Source organism: Phodopus roborovskii, unplaced genomic scaffold (genome assembly GCF_943737965.1).
Source record: "Phodopus roborovskii unplaced genomic scaffold, PHOROB, whole genome shotgun sequence".
Lineage (NCBI taxonomy): Eukaryota > Metazoa > Chordata > Mammalia > Rodentia > Cricetidae > Phodopus > Phodopus roborovskii.
Genome location: NW_026126447.1, coordinates 37,748,229 through 37,767,538, shown reverse-complemented (window position 1 = coordinate 37,767,538; position 19,310 = coordinate 37,748,229). Strand labels below are relative to the sequence as shown.

At 37.4% G+C, this 19,310-nt stretch overlaps 1 protein-coding gene across 1 annotated transcript in view; it reads right to left on the bottom strand.

Annotated features, from left to right (window-relative positions):
* The window catches only part of Usp24 (ubiquitin specific peptidase 24), a 123,602-nt gene that overhangs the window by 83,529 nt on the left and 20,763 nt on the right, over positions 1–19,310 (bottom strand). The window contains exons 2-7 of the mRNA XM_051188293.1: positions 11,631–11,796; positions 10,269–10,336; positions 5,784–5,927; positions 5,069–5,191; positions 940–975; positions 199–264 (exon numbers count right to left, since the gene is read on the bottom strand). Of these exons, the coding sequence (XP_051044250.1) occupies positions 199–264; positions 940–975; positions 5,069–5,191; positions 5,784–5,927; positions 10,269–10,336; positions 11,631–11,796 (603 nt within the window). The remainder of the gene's footprint in view (positions 1–198; positions 265–939; positions 976–5,068; positions 5,192–5,783; positions 5,928–10,268; positions 10,337–11,630; positions 11,797–19,310) is intronic.

The following is a 19,310-nucleotide window of genomic DNA, read 5'->3' as shown; positions in this document are numbered from 1 at the left end:
TGTTTGTCTCCCAGGGCTGATATTATAAGCATGTACATTATGCATGGCTTTTTATGTGGATGCACTGTAACAACAGCTTCTCCCCAGCCTGATTAACCTTAATATTTAACTCGCCATATTTAGGTTGTGTCTCCTAGCTATATACTAACAGAAATAAAGTAAACCTGCACACTGAGCACAGTGAGTGGTTTAACTCACCCCAAGTTCTATATCTTCTGAATGGAGTTTGGCTTGGATTGCTGCAAACCCACCTAATTCTCCAAACTGAAAAGAAAACAGGCATGAATTAATTTAGAAATGTTCCACAGTAATAATTTAAACAAAGAATTAAGGTTAATATTTTACTTTACCACTGTACTCTGAGATTGTTCTTGGAACACTAGGAATGCAATTTTAATGTTCCTAAGGTGTATTGTAGAAGATGTGCTAACACAAAATTTGATGTTCAGTTTTATATATCACATACACAAATTGGGAAGGAACCATGCAATAGTCCTCCTCAGTGAAACATTCTTATTTGTGGTGGTTTGGATGAGAAATATCCCCCATAAGCTCATGTGTTTGAACACTTGGTGCCCAGCTGGTGGCACTGTTTGGAGAGACTATGGAACCTTTAGGAGGTTCTCTAGCCTTGCTAGAGAAAGTTTATCCCTGGGAGCAGGTTTGAGGGTTTGTTTTTGCTCACTGGTTCCTGTGTATGCCTTAGATGGGATCAGCCAGCTTCTTGCTTCTGCCTCCAACTGATATGCCTTCCCCAACCTTATGGACTGAACTATGAACCAAAAGAAATCCTTTTGGTCGTGGTACTTCATCACAGCAACAGAAAAATACTTGATTATTCTCCATAATGGTCATTTGTTTAAAGTACCCAACTACCAGAAATCACTCTAGAAAATGGGAATAGTATCTCAAAACCAAAGTAATAATAAAAGTGGATACCTTATTTACCAAGTCCACAACCCATCCATGAGGCTCCTGTGAGAAAAAAAGTCAAAGTTAATATGGTAATACAAAAGTTTCCTCATTATTAATCTTTGCATTTTTAAAAAATTTCCTAAATGGGAAATCTGAAAAAAAAAAGCATTAAGTCTTTGATATTACTGTATACAATTTTTGAAGCATTTAAGTTTATATTTTCAAAGTCTCTGACATAATTTTTGAAGCAACAAATCTAGACCTTCATGGATCACATCACATAAGAAACATTCATGCATTTGGGAGCAGCTGGGAATTGCTGTTTAAGTTCTCCAAGGACCAGGTAACTCAAGTTAAATTCTCTAAGAAAGTTGTATTTATTTACTGTGGTTTTCCAGAACAGGGTCTCAGGTAGCTCAGATTGACCTTGAATTTGCTGGGCAATTAAGACTGGCTTTAATTTCTTCCCTCCTGCTTCTGTCTCCCAAGTGCTGGGGATTTAAAGAGGACATCACCACACATGGCTGAAATTTTATTTTAGAAATTAAAAATTATTACCTAAAAAGCAGACAACTTAAAATCAGAGATTAAAGTTCAGTCCTAGGTTTATCATTAATACCCTTAAATAAGCTCTTTCCTTGCTCTCCCTTCTCTTCTCTCTTTTCTTTTTCTAGGCACTTGGGTTTAGACAGGAAGAGATGTCACTTAAAAACCAGAAAATCACCACATACATAAGCAATTCAAATTATGATAAATCATCCAATAAAACAAAAGGCAAGGGGCAGAGTGGTGTTCATGAAAGATCTGTGTGAGACAATAAAGGATAGATAGTTTGTGCAGATAGGCTGAAATGGCCAAGTCTATTTGGAGAAGGCATTAGAGCCCACTGTGTGAAAGAAACACTACGAGAATTCTCTCCCAGGCTGCACTACTGAGTTGGAGAGAATGGCACACACGGGTGAAAGGGAGTTTTGGAGAATGGCACAGGTCAAACTGCAAACACAAGCAGAAGCAAGGACAGCAACCAAGTGTTTCAAGAAAGGGTGGTATGGGTTTTATATTCTAAGAAGGTCACTTGCAGTTCTGGTGGCAATGCAATGGCATGAAAGAATGGAAGATTGGGAGACATTCAGACCAGTTAGAAGACTAACAGAGTGTACACAATAGGCCAGGTGGTATGCGGAACAGAATGGCTGCAGAAGACAGTGGTCACTGGAGGCATGACTGGGTTTTAAATCAAAGAATCTGTTTATGGTTTGAATACAGAGACTAAGAAAACAGGATGATTCTGGCAACTCTGGTTTAGCCTGAGCAATGAGATAGATAGGGATGCTATTTACTCAGAGGAAAAGAAGAGAGGCTATGCAGGCAACAGCAGGGCCCCCTTGGCATGTGACTCTTGAGAACTGTGTGGCAACTAAGAGGAGATGGCTGACTTCTTACTCAGGTATGCTCAGAGAACAGTTTGAACAACAAAGATAAACCAAAGTCATCATCATTAAGGTAACATTTATAGCAGTGAGAAGAGAGGACATTCCTTACAGGAAGTACAGTACCAAGAGAGGAAGGCCTGAACCAAAGCTGGCTAGCAGTGAAGGACCCAATAATGTGGTAAGTAATGTCTGAAATCCCAATGGTTGGGAAGCGGAGGCAGGAAGACCGGGAAGATAAGGCCACCCTGGGCTATATGAGACCCTGTTTCAAAAACAAAATACACACATATACTGAAGCTAAAGATTTAAATCAGCATGCTAAATAGAAAACTAAATACAAATAGAAAAAAAAAGAAACTGAACTTTAGACATGGGGAAAACTATCACAAATAAAGTACAAAGAGACAGATGGAAAAAGTGACATAGAAGACAGAGACAGTCTAACATGTATCCAATCAAAGTTCCACAAGGAGAGAGAGAGAGAGAGAGAGAGAGAGAGAGAGAGAGAGAGAGAGAGAGAGAGAGAGAGATTGTCTAATGGCTGAAAAGTGCCAGAACTGATACAAAATAGTAACCAGGAGAGCATTCAAGGACTCAGTAAGGTGCTCGCTATCTCAACAACATGGAGAGTGACCATGACACTAACCTCTGGCCTACATACACACACATGCACAAAGACCTGCCAGTGTGCAAACTCAAGAACATATACACTACATACCCCACCCCTATCCATGCACACTTCCCCCTTGTGTGTGTACATGTACAAATATATTAGATTCTGAAGTCCAGTGAATCTGCAACAAAGGAAACAGTAAGAATATCTTGTTTTTTGTTTGTTAATTTTTTTGTTTGTTTTGAGACAGGGTTTCTCTATGTAGCCCTGATTGTCCTGGAACTGGATCTGCAGATCAGGCTGGCCTCAAACTCACACAGATTCACTTGCCTCTGGGATTAAAGGCGTGTGCCACCACTGTCCAACTAAGAATACCTTGATCAGCCAGCAATGTGAGAGGTAAAAAGATAGCATCAAGGAAAAAGAGTCTGAAAATGAAGCCAGTGAAGAAAGACGCACATCTCATAATCAGGCCAGTAGCCAACTTCTCAACAAGCCCAATTAAAATCATTGCAATAATTTATTATTCTGACAAAAAAAATAGCTATTAGCACAGAATTAAGGCCATGTGTGAAATAAAGGTTCAGACCATTAAAAAACAAAGTCAATCACTAATGGATACTTAGCTAAAGCATATTTTACAAGTGAGATACCTCTTTCATAGGTTTAAAAAAAAGTCAGGCAAGGACTGGGAGACTACACACTAGAGATAGTAAGGTAGGAATTAAAAGTTGTGGAAACCACAGGAAACAAGCTAAGGTTTGTATTGCTCAGAGGAGAATAAAGATAATGTAATTCGGGTTTTGTTTAGCTAGTAAGCTAAAAGTTTAGGGTAGCCACTCTGGATGACTGGGGAGAACCTGGAATCTTTTTATGAGGTTTGAGTGTGGACTGAATCCATGCTGAAGCTACAAAGGATATGATATAAAGCACAGAACATTTACAGATGGAAAACAGAGTCATACTAAATGACAATAACCCAACAGTGAGGGAAAGACTAATGACACCAGAGAAGGAATAGGAACTCAAGAGCAAATGCTGGATAAAGCAGGACAGGAGGCCAGGGCCTTGGCAGGAGAAGTAATTCCTTATGGGAAAAAGAGGGGAAACAAAGATTGAACTTTTCTGGTCTCAGTAGTAGGAAGAGAAGGGAGGAGAATAAATGTCTGCTGCGCATTTACCTGCAGTAAACCCCTAAGTGCAGTGCTCTCATACACATAATGCCACGAACACAACAGATGTGAAGAAAAGATTTTTGTATTTAGGGAAAGCATACAGTGTAAGTTCAAATGTCATGACTGCATGAATTATTCTTATACCTTGGTAAATGGCCCTACTGAATTACTTAGGTGGTTTTAATTTCTCATATGTGAAAAGAGAATAAAATAGTACCTAACTCAAGGTTACTGTGAGATTAAATTTGCCATCCTTGCCACTGAGTGCTAGGACGGTGTTCAAAGCAGCACTGCACTAACCAATCCCCCCCTCCATGTTCTACACATAGGACAGAATTACACCAAATGTTTATTTTATTGTAACTTTTTATGTTTCCTCCACTATGCTACTGTAATGTACACTATACGGACATACTGTTATGCTTTAAGCTTGTTGAAAGCTGATTCTAGGAACAAGGAGGCTCTCTTGTCTCCTCCAAAGTTTCCTGTCCTGAAGCTGGAACTGTAAGAACAAAGTTTTAATACTTGTGGTGTTTGCAAAAAAATCTAGATAACACTATGATTAGTTTTATTCTGTTTTTAGGTAGAATTAGTTATTTCAAGTAATTTCAAATGCTCTACTCTCTCAAATACCTCTAGGAAACTGGGACATCAATTAAACTGTGGTTCTAATAATCCAGTATGTAGGGCACTGAGTAATTTCTTTCACCAAATATAAATTTCAGATAAAAAAAAAAAATTCCTCATAGCATTACTTAACAGCTCCAGGAAAAAAATAAGTAATTTTAAAGAATTGTAAGTTCTATAAACCACACAGAATATGTATCCTTTATTTCTAGATGATTTTAACTCTTTTATATTAATTGTCAGTTTTGTAACACATACAAATTCAATCTATTTACAAACAAAGGGTGAAAAAGAGCTGCATTTACCTTTTGGAAAGTAGATACAGGTGAAATAGCAAACATATTTCCCTCTCCAAACACCTCTGCCCAATTCCTCTGAGACACTTTCATTCTGTTTTTAAAGTGGTATTCATTATCAGGATTGAAAGCCTAGATTCAAAAGGAACAGAGACACATTACCTATTTTTATAGCAACATATTAGCATTAGAAAAGAAGATAAAAATATAGCCTTTGCTTTTTCCTCTAATGGAACTGTCACAGAACACTAGCAAAACTCAGGCTTTGGCTAGTTCAGAGCAAAGGACAGGAGTGGTACCCTCCTGCCTTGCTGGTGCCTTGTTAAGGGAGATGGAGTAGCAGGACGAGAGGTCTGGTTTCAGGCTAGGCAACATCAGTGGCAAGAGCTGCCTCAGTTACAGCCAAATGACGGCAGTGGAGACCATGAAACTGAGGGAAAGACAAGAGCTGAAGAAAAGGCAGAACCCTCTGTGAATGTGTTTAGGATGGGAATAATTGGAGTCGGGGAAAGCTTCTGAACATCTATTCAAACTAGACAAGTATTTCTTCCAAACATGATGGCTATTCTGCTTTTGAACTAAAATATAAGCACTTTGATGGCTAAAGTCCTATTTTTCGTGATAAAATGTTTATCATTTGTTATTAATTACAAGTGCAAGAAGAGCAAATTATTTTCAATTAAATCAAAACAAAGAGAGTAACTTCATTTTCAAGATACTATACCATTGTAAGCACGCCTAGGAGACCAATGGGGATTGGATCCTGTTTTATTCTCTCTGCAACCAATTCTATTAGTAGCATCAACATGTTGTAGATTCCTTCATGAATTTCAGTACCCCACTTGTGAACAGCACTTGATGTCAGGAGCTATAAAAACAAAAAGGAATGTAGAGTCTAACTTGGAAAATAGACAAGAAACCCACAGTGTACCAAGTAAATTTCAAGTAACCAAAAACATAAACAAAATACCCTTTTGAATGCAGATGGATTTAAGACTAGTGACCACAATCCAGCTTCTTTACTATCTCAAATTTGAACTTCAATTTCTTTACATCAAAGCAGTTTGTTTAAAAGCAATTGTTTTTTAAGGTCTCTCTATGTAGTCCTGGCTGTCCTGAAACTCACTGGGTAGCCCAGGCTGGCCTCAAGTCAAAGAGATCTGCCAGGTCCTCTGCCCTCTGCCTCCTAAGTGATGGGATTAAAGACACCCAGCCCACATCCAGCATTAAAAACATTTTTTATTTTGCTCTTCTGCTCTTCATTATTATTATTGCAAGAGACCAAGAACACTGAGCAAGCAGAAACTTGACATCTACTGTGGAAACTACTGGTTCCAGATTGTTGTGGCCTTCAACAAAGTTATCAAATTCTCAGAGACATTGTTTTTGTTATATTACAAATAATAAAAATATCTCTAATGAGGGATGATTTTTGTTCATCTCACTCAGATGTTACAAATATCAAAAGATATAACAAACATGGAAGCATTTATAAATGTAAGGCATTATTAATATATGTCGATAAGCTGTCAACATTAATCAGTGAATCTGGAATCTAAGGTATGGATGATGTGTTTCAATGATTCATACATATATTCAATTCAAATTCTTCATGTCTCAGGAAAAGGACTGCATCTTTCCACTGGTTGGCTGAACAAGAATTTTTAATGTGAACCAATTTATAAATAATGAATTTACAGTGCCTTTATTTCTCTTTTATATGTACAAAAGTAATAGTTAACTTTTTAAGTGACTATCAAATATTGTTAAAAAATAAGAGAAATTGGACCCTTGGACTTTTAATTCCTCAGAATGTCTAATTAAAAACTAACCACCAAATCAGGGAATGAGAAAACTAAGGATTACACTTAAATATCGCAATGGCTTCACACATGTTTATTTAGTTGGTAGGTATTTTGTTTTTTATTGTTGTTGACTTAGGGGCTTTGGTGTTTGAGACTGGGTCTCAGGTCAGGCTAGCCTCCTCCTTAGCTTCCCAAATGCCGATGTTCCAGCTGTGTGCCACAAGCTCTTCTCCCGATTCCATGTATCTGGAAGGGTTTCCTCTAGAGGGAAAATACTGTGCAATAAAAACTTACTTTGGTCACATTGAAACCTGGGATGGGGAGCCTGGACAAACCAGGATCGCAGTAGTTACAGAGAGGGAATTCAGTCCTACATTATCAGAACACCAATCAGCTCCACTGTTGGCTCAAATGAGCAAACATCCAAAGATTACATTTACATAAACTGGTGAGGCACCAGTTTTGTTTTTTCCCCAAGATTGACTATATTCTGCTCTTACACCTAAAAATTACACATTAAAATGAAGCATTGATTATGAGGCTTCATGTACTTTCAACATTAAAATGTCATCTCATTAGTTCACTTTTCACTTTGAACATGAAGTTCTACCTTCTAGAAGAGATGGGGAGAGACAGGTAGCCCCTGGTGTAGAAGATGGACACACAGTTTAAATACAACCATGCACTAGAGCCAACCTGGATTACTTTCTCTGGCAGAACAAGATGGCTGGAAGGTGAAAGGTAAAGAATACAAAGTAATAACAAAGCCCCATTCTTGCACCTTCTCCATGCAATCAGCACTCTACCATTTAGAAACACTACAGGTAGAAAGAGCCTCACACTAGGAAGTACAGCTAGAGGAAGGATCACTAACTAGATGAAACCCACCTAGGTTTTTGGAGGCACACACAATTCTGCTGCATGCCTAATCATGAAGAAGGAGAGCCTTTGTAATTCTAAACCATGAGAAAATTTAACTTTTGGGAATTCATAAAATTAAATCAAATACTTCAGCATATCTGTGCTCATGGTTTCAGGGAAAAACAACTAACCAGCACTTGACTGTTTATTACAATGCCATTATTATTATTATTTTTTAAAGATTTATATTTATTATGCATACAACATTCTGTCTGCATGTATCCCTTACTTGCCAGAAGAGGGCAGCAGATCTCATCACAGTTGGTTGTGAGCCACTATGTGGTTGCTGGGAATTGAACTCAGGACCTCAGGACCTCTGGAAGATCAGCCAGTGCTCCTAAACTCTGAGCCATCTCTCTAGCCCGTGTCACCGAGTTTTAAGGTAAATACAAACTTTATCCATCTGTAGGTCTGGTGACTTAATTTGCATATTAGAAAAAATGAATGCAAAACCCTATGTATAAGAGAATGGGACACACATTCGTCTATTCAGCTAAGGGCATTGAGCACCTTGTTTTCTGCTAGGGAAACAGCAATGTCTATGACATAGTCCTTTCTCTTGTGAGGAATACAACTCAGGTCCTGAACAGGGAATTAAGCTGAGTCAGACTGCTTTTAGTAACACAAGTCTGTAGTCTCCTATTTGCCCTATGAAAAAAAAACTGCCATCTGAGAGACAGAATGAGGAGCAAACCTATCACTTGTTTTTATTCATGTCATTTTTTTCAGGAAGAACAATCTTAGTTTAAAATATGTTTCCATCTTGGAAAAACAATAAACATAATGATGCCTGAGCCTTGGGTACAGGACTTGTTTATAACTAGGCTCCATAACTGAGCACTTTGTTTGGTTTTCTGTAGTGGTCTCCATCTGTTGCAAAGAGACATTTCCTTGATGAGGGGTAAGGACTACACTTATATGTGGGTATAAGGTAAATATTTAGAATAAAGTTTGGGACTATAATGGCTTTGTAAAGTGGTGGTTGTAGGTTCTCCTCCAAGATCCATGACGTCACTACCTCTGGATATCTGGCTAGGTTTCTAGTACCAGGCATGATTTCCATCTTGAGTGGGTCTTAAATCCAATAGAGTTTTTGGTTACCATCAAGGTACATGAACAATTACTGCAACCCTTAGGGTTATAATGCCATGCAGGGCGTTGTGGTTTATAGGCGTCATAGCTGGGTAGGATGGCTGATTATTTCCCTCTTTTGGAAGCTTGCATGAAGCCTTCTGCGACCATAAAAGCTAGTCCTTAGAGAAGAGGCTTTCAGGTCATAACCAGCACAGGGGCCTTTCAGCCCTATATCTGAAGTGCACAGTGTCTTCTTCAACAGGGACTTAGCTCTATCTGTGTGAGGCTATCAAGAGTAATAACATTAGACTATAATGTTTTAAATAATCCTGGGTTTCTCATGTTTGGTGTTGGGATCCCTGTTAGATGGTCTAGGGCTTTTGTGGAGAACACTGTCAATTCAGATGGCAAATATTCATTTAAACTATATATGAATATTTATATTCAACTTCTGTGTATTTTATAATATATATATATATATATATATATATATATATTTTTTTTTTTTTTTGGTTGACAGTTAATAGTATGATTCCTCATGGACTTTTCAGACATCCTTACTCTCTTCCCTCTTCTTCTGTGTCTCTCACCTCTATTTCCTTAATTGGAGGAGTCAGAAAGACTCTAAAAGCCAGCGGGAACAGGGATTTGCTGTTTCCTGAACATGAACTGAACAATGCTGCTGCCAATAGACATGCAAACATGAAGAGGGTGGAAACTCATGAGGCCTCAACCCTGCACAAAGAACTATAAAGGTCAACTAGGAAATGTTAAGAGCAGAAGAGTCTTCCTAGGAAAGACTATTGATTGGTTACCCAATAACAAATGGTCAGCCCTGAAAACTGAGCAAATTGTACTTGTGTATTTAAGAGTGTCATCCATCCATCCGCCCACCTACACACACACACACACACACACACACACACAATTAAAGAAAAAAGAGGCTATGAGTTTGAAAGAAATCAAGGGGGCAGTATATGAGAGGGTTCGGATGAAATATAAGGGATGTTTTGAGGTAGTAAAGAGAAAGGGAAATGATATATTATAACAATACAAAAATTAAGATAAAAAAGCATGAAGTGGTTCCTATTTGGGTAATGAATACTAAATTTTCTAAGTGTCAATCCTATATTTTACTATGTTATACAATCTCCTATTACAATTAAACTAATCTATTCTTTAGCAATTAAATATTGGAAAATAAGAGTTAACCAAAGGTAAATGTAAATACTTAAATATAATTGAAGTATATTATTGGTAAGTTTCAAATATAAAGTTTATTTCATATTACAGAATTCCTCAGTTAAACAAGATTCATGAACTGATTTTATGCATAAATATCTAAAACTAAAACAAAACGTTCAACTACCTTTACCCCTACCAGCCATCAAATTAGCACATTTCCTTACCTTCTTAAATGCCTCAGGCATACACCGCTCCATAAATCTTTTGCAGTTCTCATCAGATTCTGAAAGACCTTGGTTAGATAAATAAGAGGATATAACTTATGTAGATTTCAAGTGCTTTTTGTAGACATTGCATATTTATTCCAAATTTGTACATATAGCAAAACCTTGTTTCTTAAGTAATTACTAAAAGCAGATGCAGACATTTTTCTATAGTAACAGGCTGATAAATAATCATAGCATTCAACTAGACACTAATTAAAACTGAAATGGACGGTCTTATGTCTCCATGTCATAATAACTTGTGACCTGATGAGACAAAACAGCTACTTACTACACACTAATTGCTTAAATAGACACTTATAAAAGCATATGTGAAACAAATGCCCCAATTACCTTTCTTTTCTAAAGCAAGTAGACAAACTCTATGTAACTAAAACAAAGAACTCTGTATAACACAACACATACAACAAGTAATGAATGCTAAGTGAATGAAAGAAGCTACTGGAAAATTTATCCAGAGGAAAAATGCATTGTGTTTTAAGATTTATTTATATTTATATACTGTTAGGGTGGGGTGATGCATGTATGTGGAGGTTGGGGGAAAACAGGAATAGGTTCTTTCCTTCCTCCATCTGGGTCTCTGGATTTGAACTCAGATTGTTAGACTTGGAGGCAAGTGTGTTTACCCACTGAGACAATTAACTCCCTGGATCTGAAATGCTTTTCTCTCTTAAACTTAGCAATGAATTTTAATCACTGGGAATCCTGATAAACAATTCTATCTTTCAAAACTCCCACAACTCCTGCCTAACATCCCAATAGACTCTTAATACCAGTGTTGAGAAATCAATACTAAATGGACCATAGATATCTGATGGGATTAAATTTAGGACTGGTCAAAATATTTCCTTTGAGGTATCTTATATTTAATCATGATTAGTAACTATGCATTCTTCTTCCCATTCTCAGGGACCTTGCCTCACATATGCTAGGGATTACATTGCCAGAATTTTTCCTGAGAGAGAGAGAGAGAGAGAGAGAGAGAGAGAGAGAGAGAGAGAGAGAGAGAGAGAGAGAGAGAGAGAGAGAGAGAGAGAGACTGAATTGAGCTCAAACTGAAAGTGCTCCAAGCTTCTAGGGAAAAGTTAATTTTAGCCTCTATAAAGCTTTTCAATTCTATTACAGATAATCTTATACTCTACTAGAATTGAAAACAAACACTGATTTAAAGCTTTTATCCCACAGGGAATGACAGAGACTGAGAAAATAAATGGTCTGACCAAAATCACACAGACAATTCAAACACAGAGACGAAATTTGTGTCCTGCAACAAACATCTGAGGTATGAAAGTGAAAGCTTACCAAGTCTTGCTAAGTAGGTAGAAGCCAACAGACATTTGCCTAGTGATTCTTCTCGCTTGTATGGGATAGACCAATGGTCAGTCAAAACACGGCTTTCCAGTTCATACAAATTTGTTGTAGGGAATTCAATTCCTTCACCTGAACAATTTCCATTTTCATCATTCTTCTGAGAAAAAAGGGACAAGTATAAAAACAAACACTCCAATTAGTGACCCCTCCAAATAGTCATAATTTAACACAGAACAGATACTTAATGGTAATTACATATACAAATAATGTGGGTTTATCTTTCTCAAAACTTCACCAAACAGCAGAAATTCTCAACTTAACCATTCTGATATCCCATTCTCTCTCAAAGGTTATCATTCCCTTCAAAAATGAACTCTCATTTTCCCGTTATAAAATATTAAAAGCACCATCACCGTCAGCCACACTGCTCTAACTTCTTTTTCTAATTTTGAGGATAAACTTGAAGGAGGCATCTATCTAATCTAATCTAATCTAATCTAATCTATTTTCATTTCTTTGCCTGACAAAAATTACTAATAACAGCATAATCGGGATCCTAGAGTCCTAACTCCCCACAATGACTGCTATTGTGGTCATGACTAAAACTTTACATTTATACAGCTTTAAACCAATGACCATGTTTCAATCTTTTCCCAACACTTGGCAGGAATATTTGATCTTCTGCCACACCCTCCTCTTAAAAAACTAGATTTTCTTCCCTTACCCATGCCTACTTGTGGGTCTTGTTCCTCCTATCGGGCCTCTCCTTCTGTACACCCTCCCCTTCTTAGCCTCCAACTATAAGTCAAGCCTCAGTGCTGGGCTCTGTTTTTTGGTCCCAGGTAATCTTGGTGATTTTCCTGTTCTCCACATCTCAATTATGACCTATAGACAACTCATAAACTTCTTTTGGTTTATAAAGTTGTAAACGTATGTGTGTTGATTATGTGTGTGTCCATGTGGGTGCCCGAGGAGGACAAAAGATGACATAGGATTTCCCTGAAGACAGGTTGTCCTACTCCCAATGTAGATTGTAGGAACTGAACTCTGGTTTTTCGCACGGGCAGTAAGTACTCTTTAACAGCTGTACTTTCTCACCATCCTCAGATGATTCATAAATTTCTATCCCCAGCATAGATCACTCTTCTGACCTGCAGGCTCACAAAGGCAGAGGCCTATTTAACATCTTTTCCAATTCAGTATGTGTCCTAAAGCAAGTTCATGTGCTTCTCCTTAATTCCAGTCCACTTCTCCTGTTTTCCATCCTGGCAAATGGCACAGTTGTCTGGCAGCAAATCAGAATCCAGGAGACCATATTTAACACTTTGTTTTCTAATCCCCATCCTCAAGAGCTAGTGGTTATGCCTAAATTCCTTCATGCCTCTCAAATCCATGCACTGTCTTCACAGTCACTTCCTAGTGGACTTTAGTCCTAGATTATTTTACATGCTTCCTAATGTGGGGTAAGGAGAAAGAGACCACCCCATATAGCTTGCCACACTGAGCTTAAAAAACACAAATCTAATGTTAACTCCCAAATACTTAATATCCTTAAAATAAGTTTTTTTAAATGTTCTTTAAGGCCTTGTGAATGACCTATTTCCCTCTCCAGCTTTCTATATTCTAGTTTCTCTAGAACCTACCATCTTCTTGAGAGGCACAACACTGTCACTTTTGTGGTGTTACCAATGTGCTATTCTCTTGATCAAAAAGATGACAGTTATTTCCTTTGGCCGGGAAGGGGTGAGGCTTTATGTCTCTGGCTTGATGTCCAACCCTAAACCATGGAAAGGGAATGACCTGGCTCTCTCTGGAATAGTTCCCTGGACTCTTTTGTTACCAAGATACTATGTACTAAGGGAATCCAGGGCAAACAAAGAGGTCACCCTGTCCAATAGATTAACTTGGGCCCCACAGAGAGCCAGGCCCTGAAAGCTAGGGAAGGAGCTTCCAGATTCCAACTTCTAGCCATTGTCTTCAGGCTTAAGTCTTCCAGCTGAAGTCCCAGATGTCATGGGGCAGAGACACATTGTTCTAGGGGGAGTAGTCTAAGGCTGTTTCCTGCAGAACCAATGTGCACAATGCTGTTTTATGCTGCTTCTCCTAACTCCTCTTTGTCCTCTTAAGACCACTTGGCTCCTATACACTCCTAATTTTTTTTAGAGAAGGCTCTCGAAGTTCTAAATGAGGTTAATTTCACCCAAATATTTACTTTCTGAAGTACTCCCTCAGGGCACTGCTCACAAATGTAATTTGACATTTATTTATGGTTTTTTGTTTGATTTTTTTTTTTTTTTTTTTTTTTTTTTTGAGACAGTCTCATTAAGCAGCTCTGGCTGTCCTTAAACTCAAAGACATCCATCCATCTGCCTCTGCCTCCCAAGTGCTGGGATTAAAGGCGTGTACCACCACTGCCAGGTTGATTTATAATTTATGTTTGCCCTCCCCAAGAGACCAAGCTCCATGATGACACAGTCCTTACTTTTGATCACCTTTTATCTCTAGAGACGAGTGCCTAAGTAAAACTGGCCCATAATGAATACTGCTAAATGGGAATTAGACCATGCAAACAGAGATGCAACAGGGTGAGGGATAATTTCCACCGCGCTAACCCATAAGAAAGCAATAAGAACCCCAGCTATCTAAAACATAGCAGATTTTTTAAAACCTAGTTTCAATTACTCCATAATTGATCCATGACAAAATAATGAAACAAATGACACTATAACTTCAAAAGGAAAAACCCACTATTATAAGACAGAAATGATAAAGCACAAGAAAATTGTTTTCAAATTCCATATTAATGACATCTAAAGGAATCTAAGTGTTTTTCAGGTTTAGGGCTGAACTGGTATGACAGTAAGTGGAAAAGCAGGAAGGCAATTAGGTGTAAAAGAAATCATAAATTGGGCAGTGAAAGATGAGGTTGGTGAGTTAAACAGATGGGAATTGTAATAAAAAATGCTGAGCGTGATGATGCACACTTATAATCCCAGCACTCTGGGGAGAGGGTGATGGATCTCTATGAGTTCAGTCATCCTGTTCTACACAGGGAGCTCCAGTATAGCCAGAGAGACAAAGAGACTGTCTTACAGCGAGAGAGAGCCAGAGACAGAAGAGAGAAAGGGAGGGGGAGAGGGAGAAGGGAAGAGAGAACAAATAAGGAAAATACTATTTATGTTGTATAACACCTCAGAAATACAAGATTCATAAGTACTATAAAGAAATAAATTTTTTTTCTTTCTTAAAGGAACCTGAGGTAACATCAAATCATAAATGAAATCACATAATGGGGAAAGGTTTTCTTTTTCTTAATCCTAAATCTTCAATGTCTTCAGTATTATAGGATGAATAATATTCACTTACAAATGCATGTTCAAGTCTTCACTCTAATGGGAATATACAGCTGTCCCTCAGTATCACCAGGAATCACACCAAGAAATCCCACTCCCATGGATGCTCAAGACTTTTATAGAAAATGGTATTCTACTTGTATATAATCCACACATACCTTACCATAAGTCTGAAATCATCTCTAGATTATTATACTACCTGATCCAATGCTCATGCTATATAAACATTTGCTGTTTTGTATTGCTTAGGAACGAGTGACAAGAAAATAAACCCATACGTGTTCAGTACAGACACAATTCTTTAAGAATTTTGGGTCTGTGGATGGTTGACTCCATGGATAAGGTCATTGCTGTGAAAGCCCTACATGGTGGTGCATGAATCCAGCAGCACTTGGGAGGCAGAGTCAGGTGGATCTCAGAGCTCAAGGCCAGCCCGGTCTATATGAGGGAGTTCCAGGACAGCCCAGGCTACACAGAGAAACCCTGTTTCAGCAGGAGTAGTAAAAAGAATATCCACAGAATGAGAGAAGTGTTTGAAATTATGAAAAGTTACTTAATCCTAGAATACAAAAGAACTTACTCAATTACTCATTACTCAATTAAAAAAAAAAAAAAGCAAAGGATTAGGTGGACGTTTCTCCAAAGAGTATCATTAGTCATTAGAAAAATGCAAATCAAACCCACAAAATAATACTGTACCACATGATTTAGGGCGGCCCAAAATAAGCAGTAATCAGTATTGGTGAGGGTGTAGAAAACTGGAACCATCACATATTGCTGGTGATATTATAAAATGGTAGAGTCACTTTGCAAGATAATCTGGAAATTTCTCAAAGATGAATTGTTATTACCAAAAAACAAGACAACTCCTCCTCTTGTTATATATTTAAGGGATAATGGAAACATACTCATACAAAAACAACACAAATGTTCACAAGAGCGTTACTAAAAGGTGGGGACTTTCCAAATAAGCATCAAAACTCATAATTTAATATAACATCACAGTTATATCCATCAGAGGAATAATCCCCCTTTAAAATATTGTTATATGTTACAGTATGAATGAACTTCAAAACATTATGCTAAATCAAAGATGTCTGACATGCACATCCATATACTGTAAAACTATGCGTCTATGAAATGTCCACAAGAGGAAATCCATTGCCATACATGACAGGTTAGTGGCTGGCAGCGGATGGAGAAGAAGGAGGGTGAGTAACTGATAATGGGTACTATAGACATGATGTTTCTCTTTTGGACAATGACAATACTCTGAAGCGGTTGTGTTGATATACACAGATCTGTACACAGATACTTTAGGAGGAAAACTTTATGGTATGTGAATTATATCTCAATAAAATCATTAGGAGAGCAACAAATTAAGAGTAGTGGTTATAGTGCCTCAACGAAGAAGAATTTCAAAACAGAGTTGATCTTTATGACCTGTAATAAAATATAATAGCTATGACCTGCAAAACAGTTTTAAAACAGCATTTCAAAAACAGTAATTAGGATCTGACTGTTGAAAATAGCATGCAACCTACAAAGCAGTTAACATTTTTAGTTTTAAAAAAGAGGGGAATAAGGAGAGTTAGAGTGTGTGCATATGATCAAGATATACTACACATATATGAAATTGTCAAAGAATTCTTTCAGGGACAGAAAAGCTATGTAATGCACAAGCGTAGCACTGCTCTTTGAGGAGGGGACTGCCAACATGGAGTCAGGGGCTTCAAGGGGAGGAAAGAGTAGCATGAACCCCTATCTAGGTTGGTTTAATATTCTAAGTCATCATTTTGAGCTGGGCTTGTTCTTGGCAAAAACTATGTATTGAGCAAAAGAAAACACACAAAGGAGCTTAGATTGTCCTACTGTAACACAGTTCCCAACAGACATAACATGGGAGGCATTTAAGAAAAACTCAGGAATATATTATTTTCTTATTAGACATCAACTCTAAATGATAAAAGTAACAATTAATGATCACTCATTCTTAAGTTGATTAGAAAATAGCTTACTGAAAGTTTGTTATGTTTCAGACAGGAATAGACATAGAGGCAAGTCTAGTCTTTTTACTGAGTAAGGGATATACAAGTTGAGGAAATGGACAAAGGGTAGAGGTAAGCAAGCCTACCAACTCAGGGTCCCCCAGGCAGAAGGCACTGAGCACATTTAAAACCAGGAACACTTTATTTTCACAAGTAGCAACACCTCAGTGTTTTCAGCTTTTTATTTTTTTTATATAACATGAAGGGATATCTCATTTTTTAAATATACTTCCTTAATTTCACTTAAAACTAAAAGTCATTTATTTTTAAAAGTATATTTTCCAGTGCTTACTAAATCCAGCGTTTGTTAGAGATGCACAGTTCTGGTACTAAGGCAGAGGGAAATAAGCCTCCCAGCAACTGAATGACCCCTTTAAATGACAAAAAACAAAACAAAACAAAACAAAACAAACAAACAAAAAAAAAAACACTAGTGATATGAAATCTGTGTTCAGTTACCTAGAACAAAATGCAGATGAGCTCATGTACACATTATAAATATGCTTCTTCTAAATTGGCCAGTTTGGAATTAAAATCAAAGTGATTAACACTGTTGCATACACATACATCTTAAACTGTTTCCTAAATGTGCAATTAGCTCATTACTATAGATATGAAAAATATAAACAAGGTCTAGTTCCTGTATTTGCTAGAATCTGAACACTAAGGCAACTTAAAAAGTTGTAACTGTAACTTCATCTGTCTGCAAACTATCTAGACCAAGGTACATTATTTTCTTATGTTGCCACTGTGTAGTATGACTCTCTTATCCCTGGGTCAGCAAAGACATTTATATTTAGCATGTGGATTTTAAAAGAAATTGTCTGCCTAACTTCTATATTATAAATTGCATCTAGGAATGGCCATTGAGTTACAACTCATTATCTACAAACTTTTCTATTTGAAAAAGGCAAATGAACCAACTTAATTGAGGCAACATCTTAACTGGGACGGAGAGTTAAAAAAATTGTACTTGACATATATAAATAAGCTTTTAAATTAATAACATAACTTTAGTATTTATTTAGGAAGCCATCTTTGTGGAGTTAAAAACTGAAGTGACAAATGGCTCCAGAACTTGCCAATGGTGCTATGAGAAGTCAACAGCCCTTTGTTGAAGAAGAGAGCGAAATCTACTTGAGGAGGTCCTAGTGCTTGCTAGTAAAGAGATAAGCTTCCATTGGCCCATTTACTGAACAAACATACATAAAGTTTACTTGAATGATTGGAGAAAACACTGCCAATGTTGCTCAAAGTTTATTTTAATATTAATTCATTTATTAAACTATCCTATTAGCAAACAATATAGTCAAAAGAACTTCCAAATTTCTGATCATACAGAAAGATGAAGATGGCAAAATTTCTCCATGATGACTTTAAACAATTTGTTCGTAACTTAAAGAAGACTACCTACATGCCATTGTTTTAAAACATGAACAACCTTTGATTCTAAGTCACTCATTTACAAAAACTTTCATAAAATCTTGAGATTATCCACTTTACTTATAAAATATTTTCCAAAGCAATTCAATTGCTTACAGATCTAATATTTGTTATTTTCGGCTACAGAAATAATTCCTGAACCACAACTTCCTGGAAAAATGAAAAGACTTGATGCACAAGTCAGGGTAGACAGAACCCACATTAGCACACTCTCTGGTTGGTATGCAAACTGGTTTCCCAAAATGCCTTTTCACTGGGTGTTATATCAGTAAGTTTCCTACAAATACTGACATGTTTTCTGCATTAACCCCTGATGGTCAGCCATGTACTCAGAAGTTTTCTAATTCAAAGGCACATATATAGTTTAATCTTTCACTTTAAAAGCTCAAGAATAAAGCAGCCAACAGAAGTTGCAGTTAGTGACTGGAAGTGATAGGCCCTCAGTTTGCAGTTGGCAAAAGGAGGAATGATATGTCAAAGGAGGTTGAGGCCAATTGAGATGAGAGCAATATGAGTGACCAGCAAAGGACAAGTAGCATATCCAGGAAGCACTGAGCTACATACACACACTGATGCAGAGCAAACAACCTGGGCTCAAATAAGACAAGTTACTCACTCAGAGTCTCACTTCTTATAGTTCCTTGCCTAATAATAACAGTCATCCATGCATTTAGAGTAGACAGAAACCTAAGTTATGGCTGGCAGAAGTGGTACATGTCTTTAATCCTAGCACTTGGGAGGCTTAAGAGGCAGATCTGAGTTCAAGACCAGCCTGGTATACAGAGCTAGTTCCAGGACAGTCAGGGCTACCAAAAAACAAACAAACA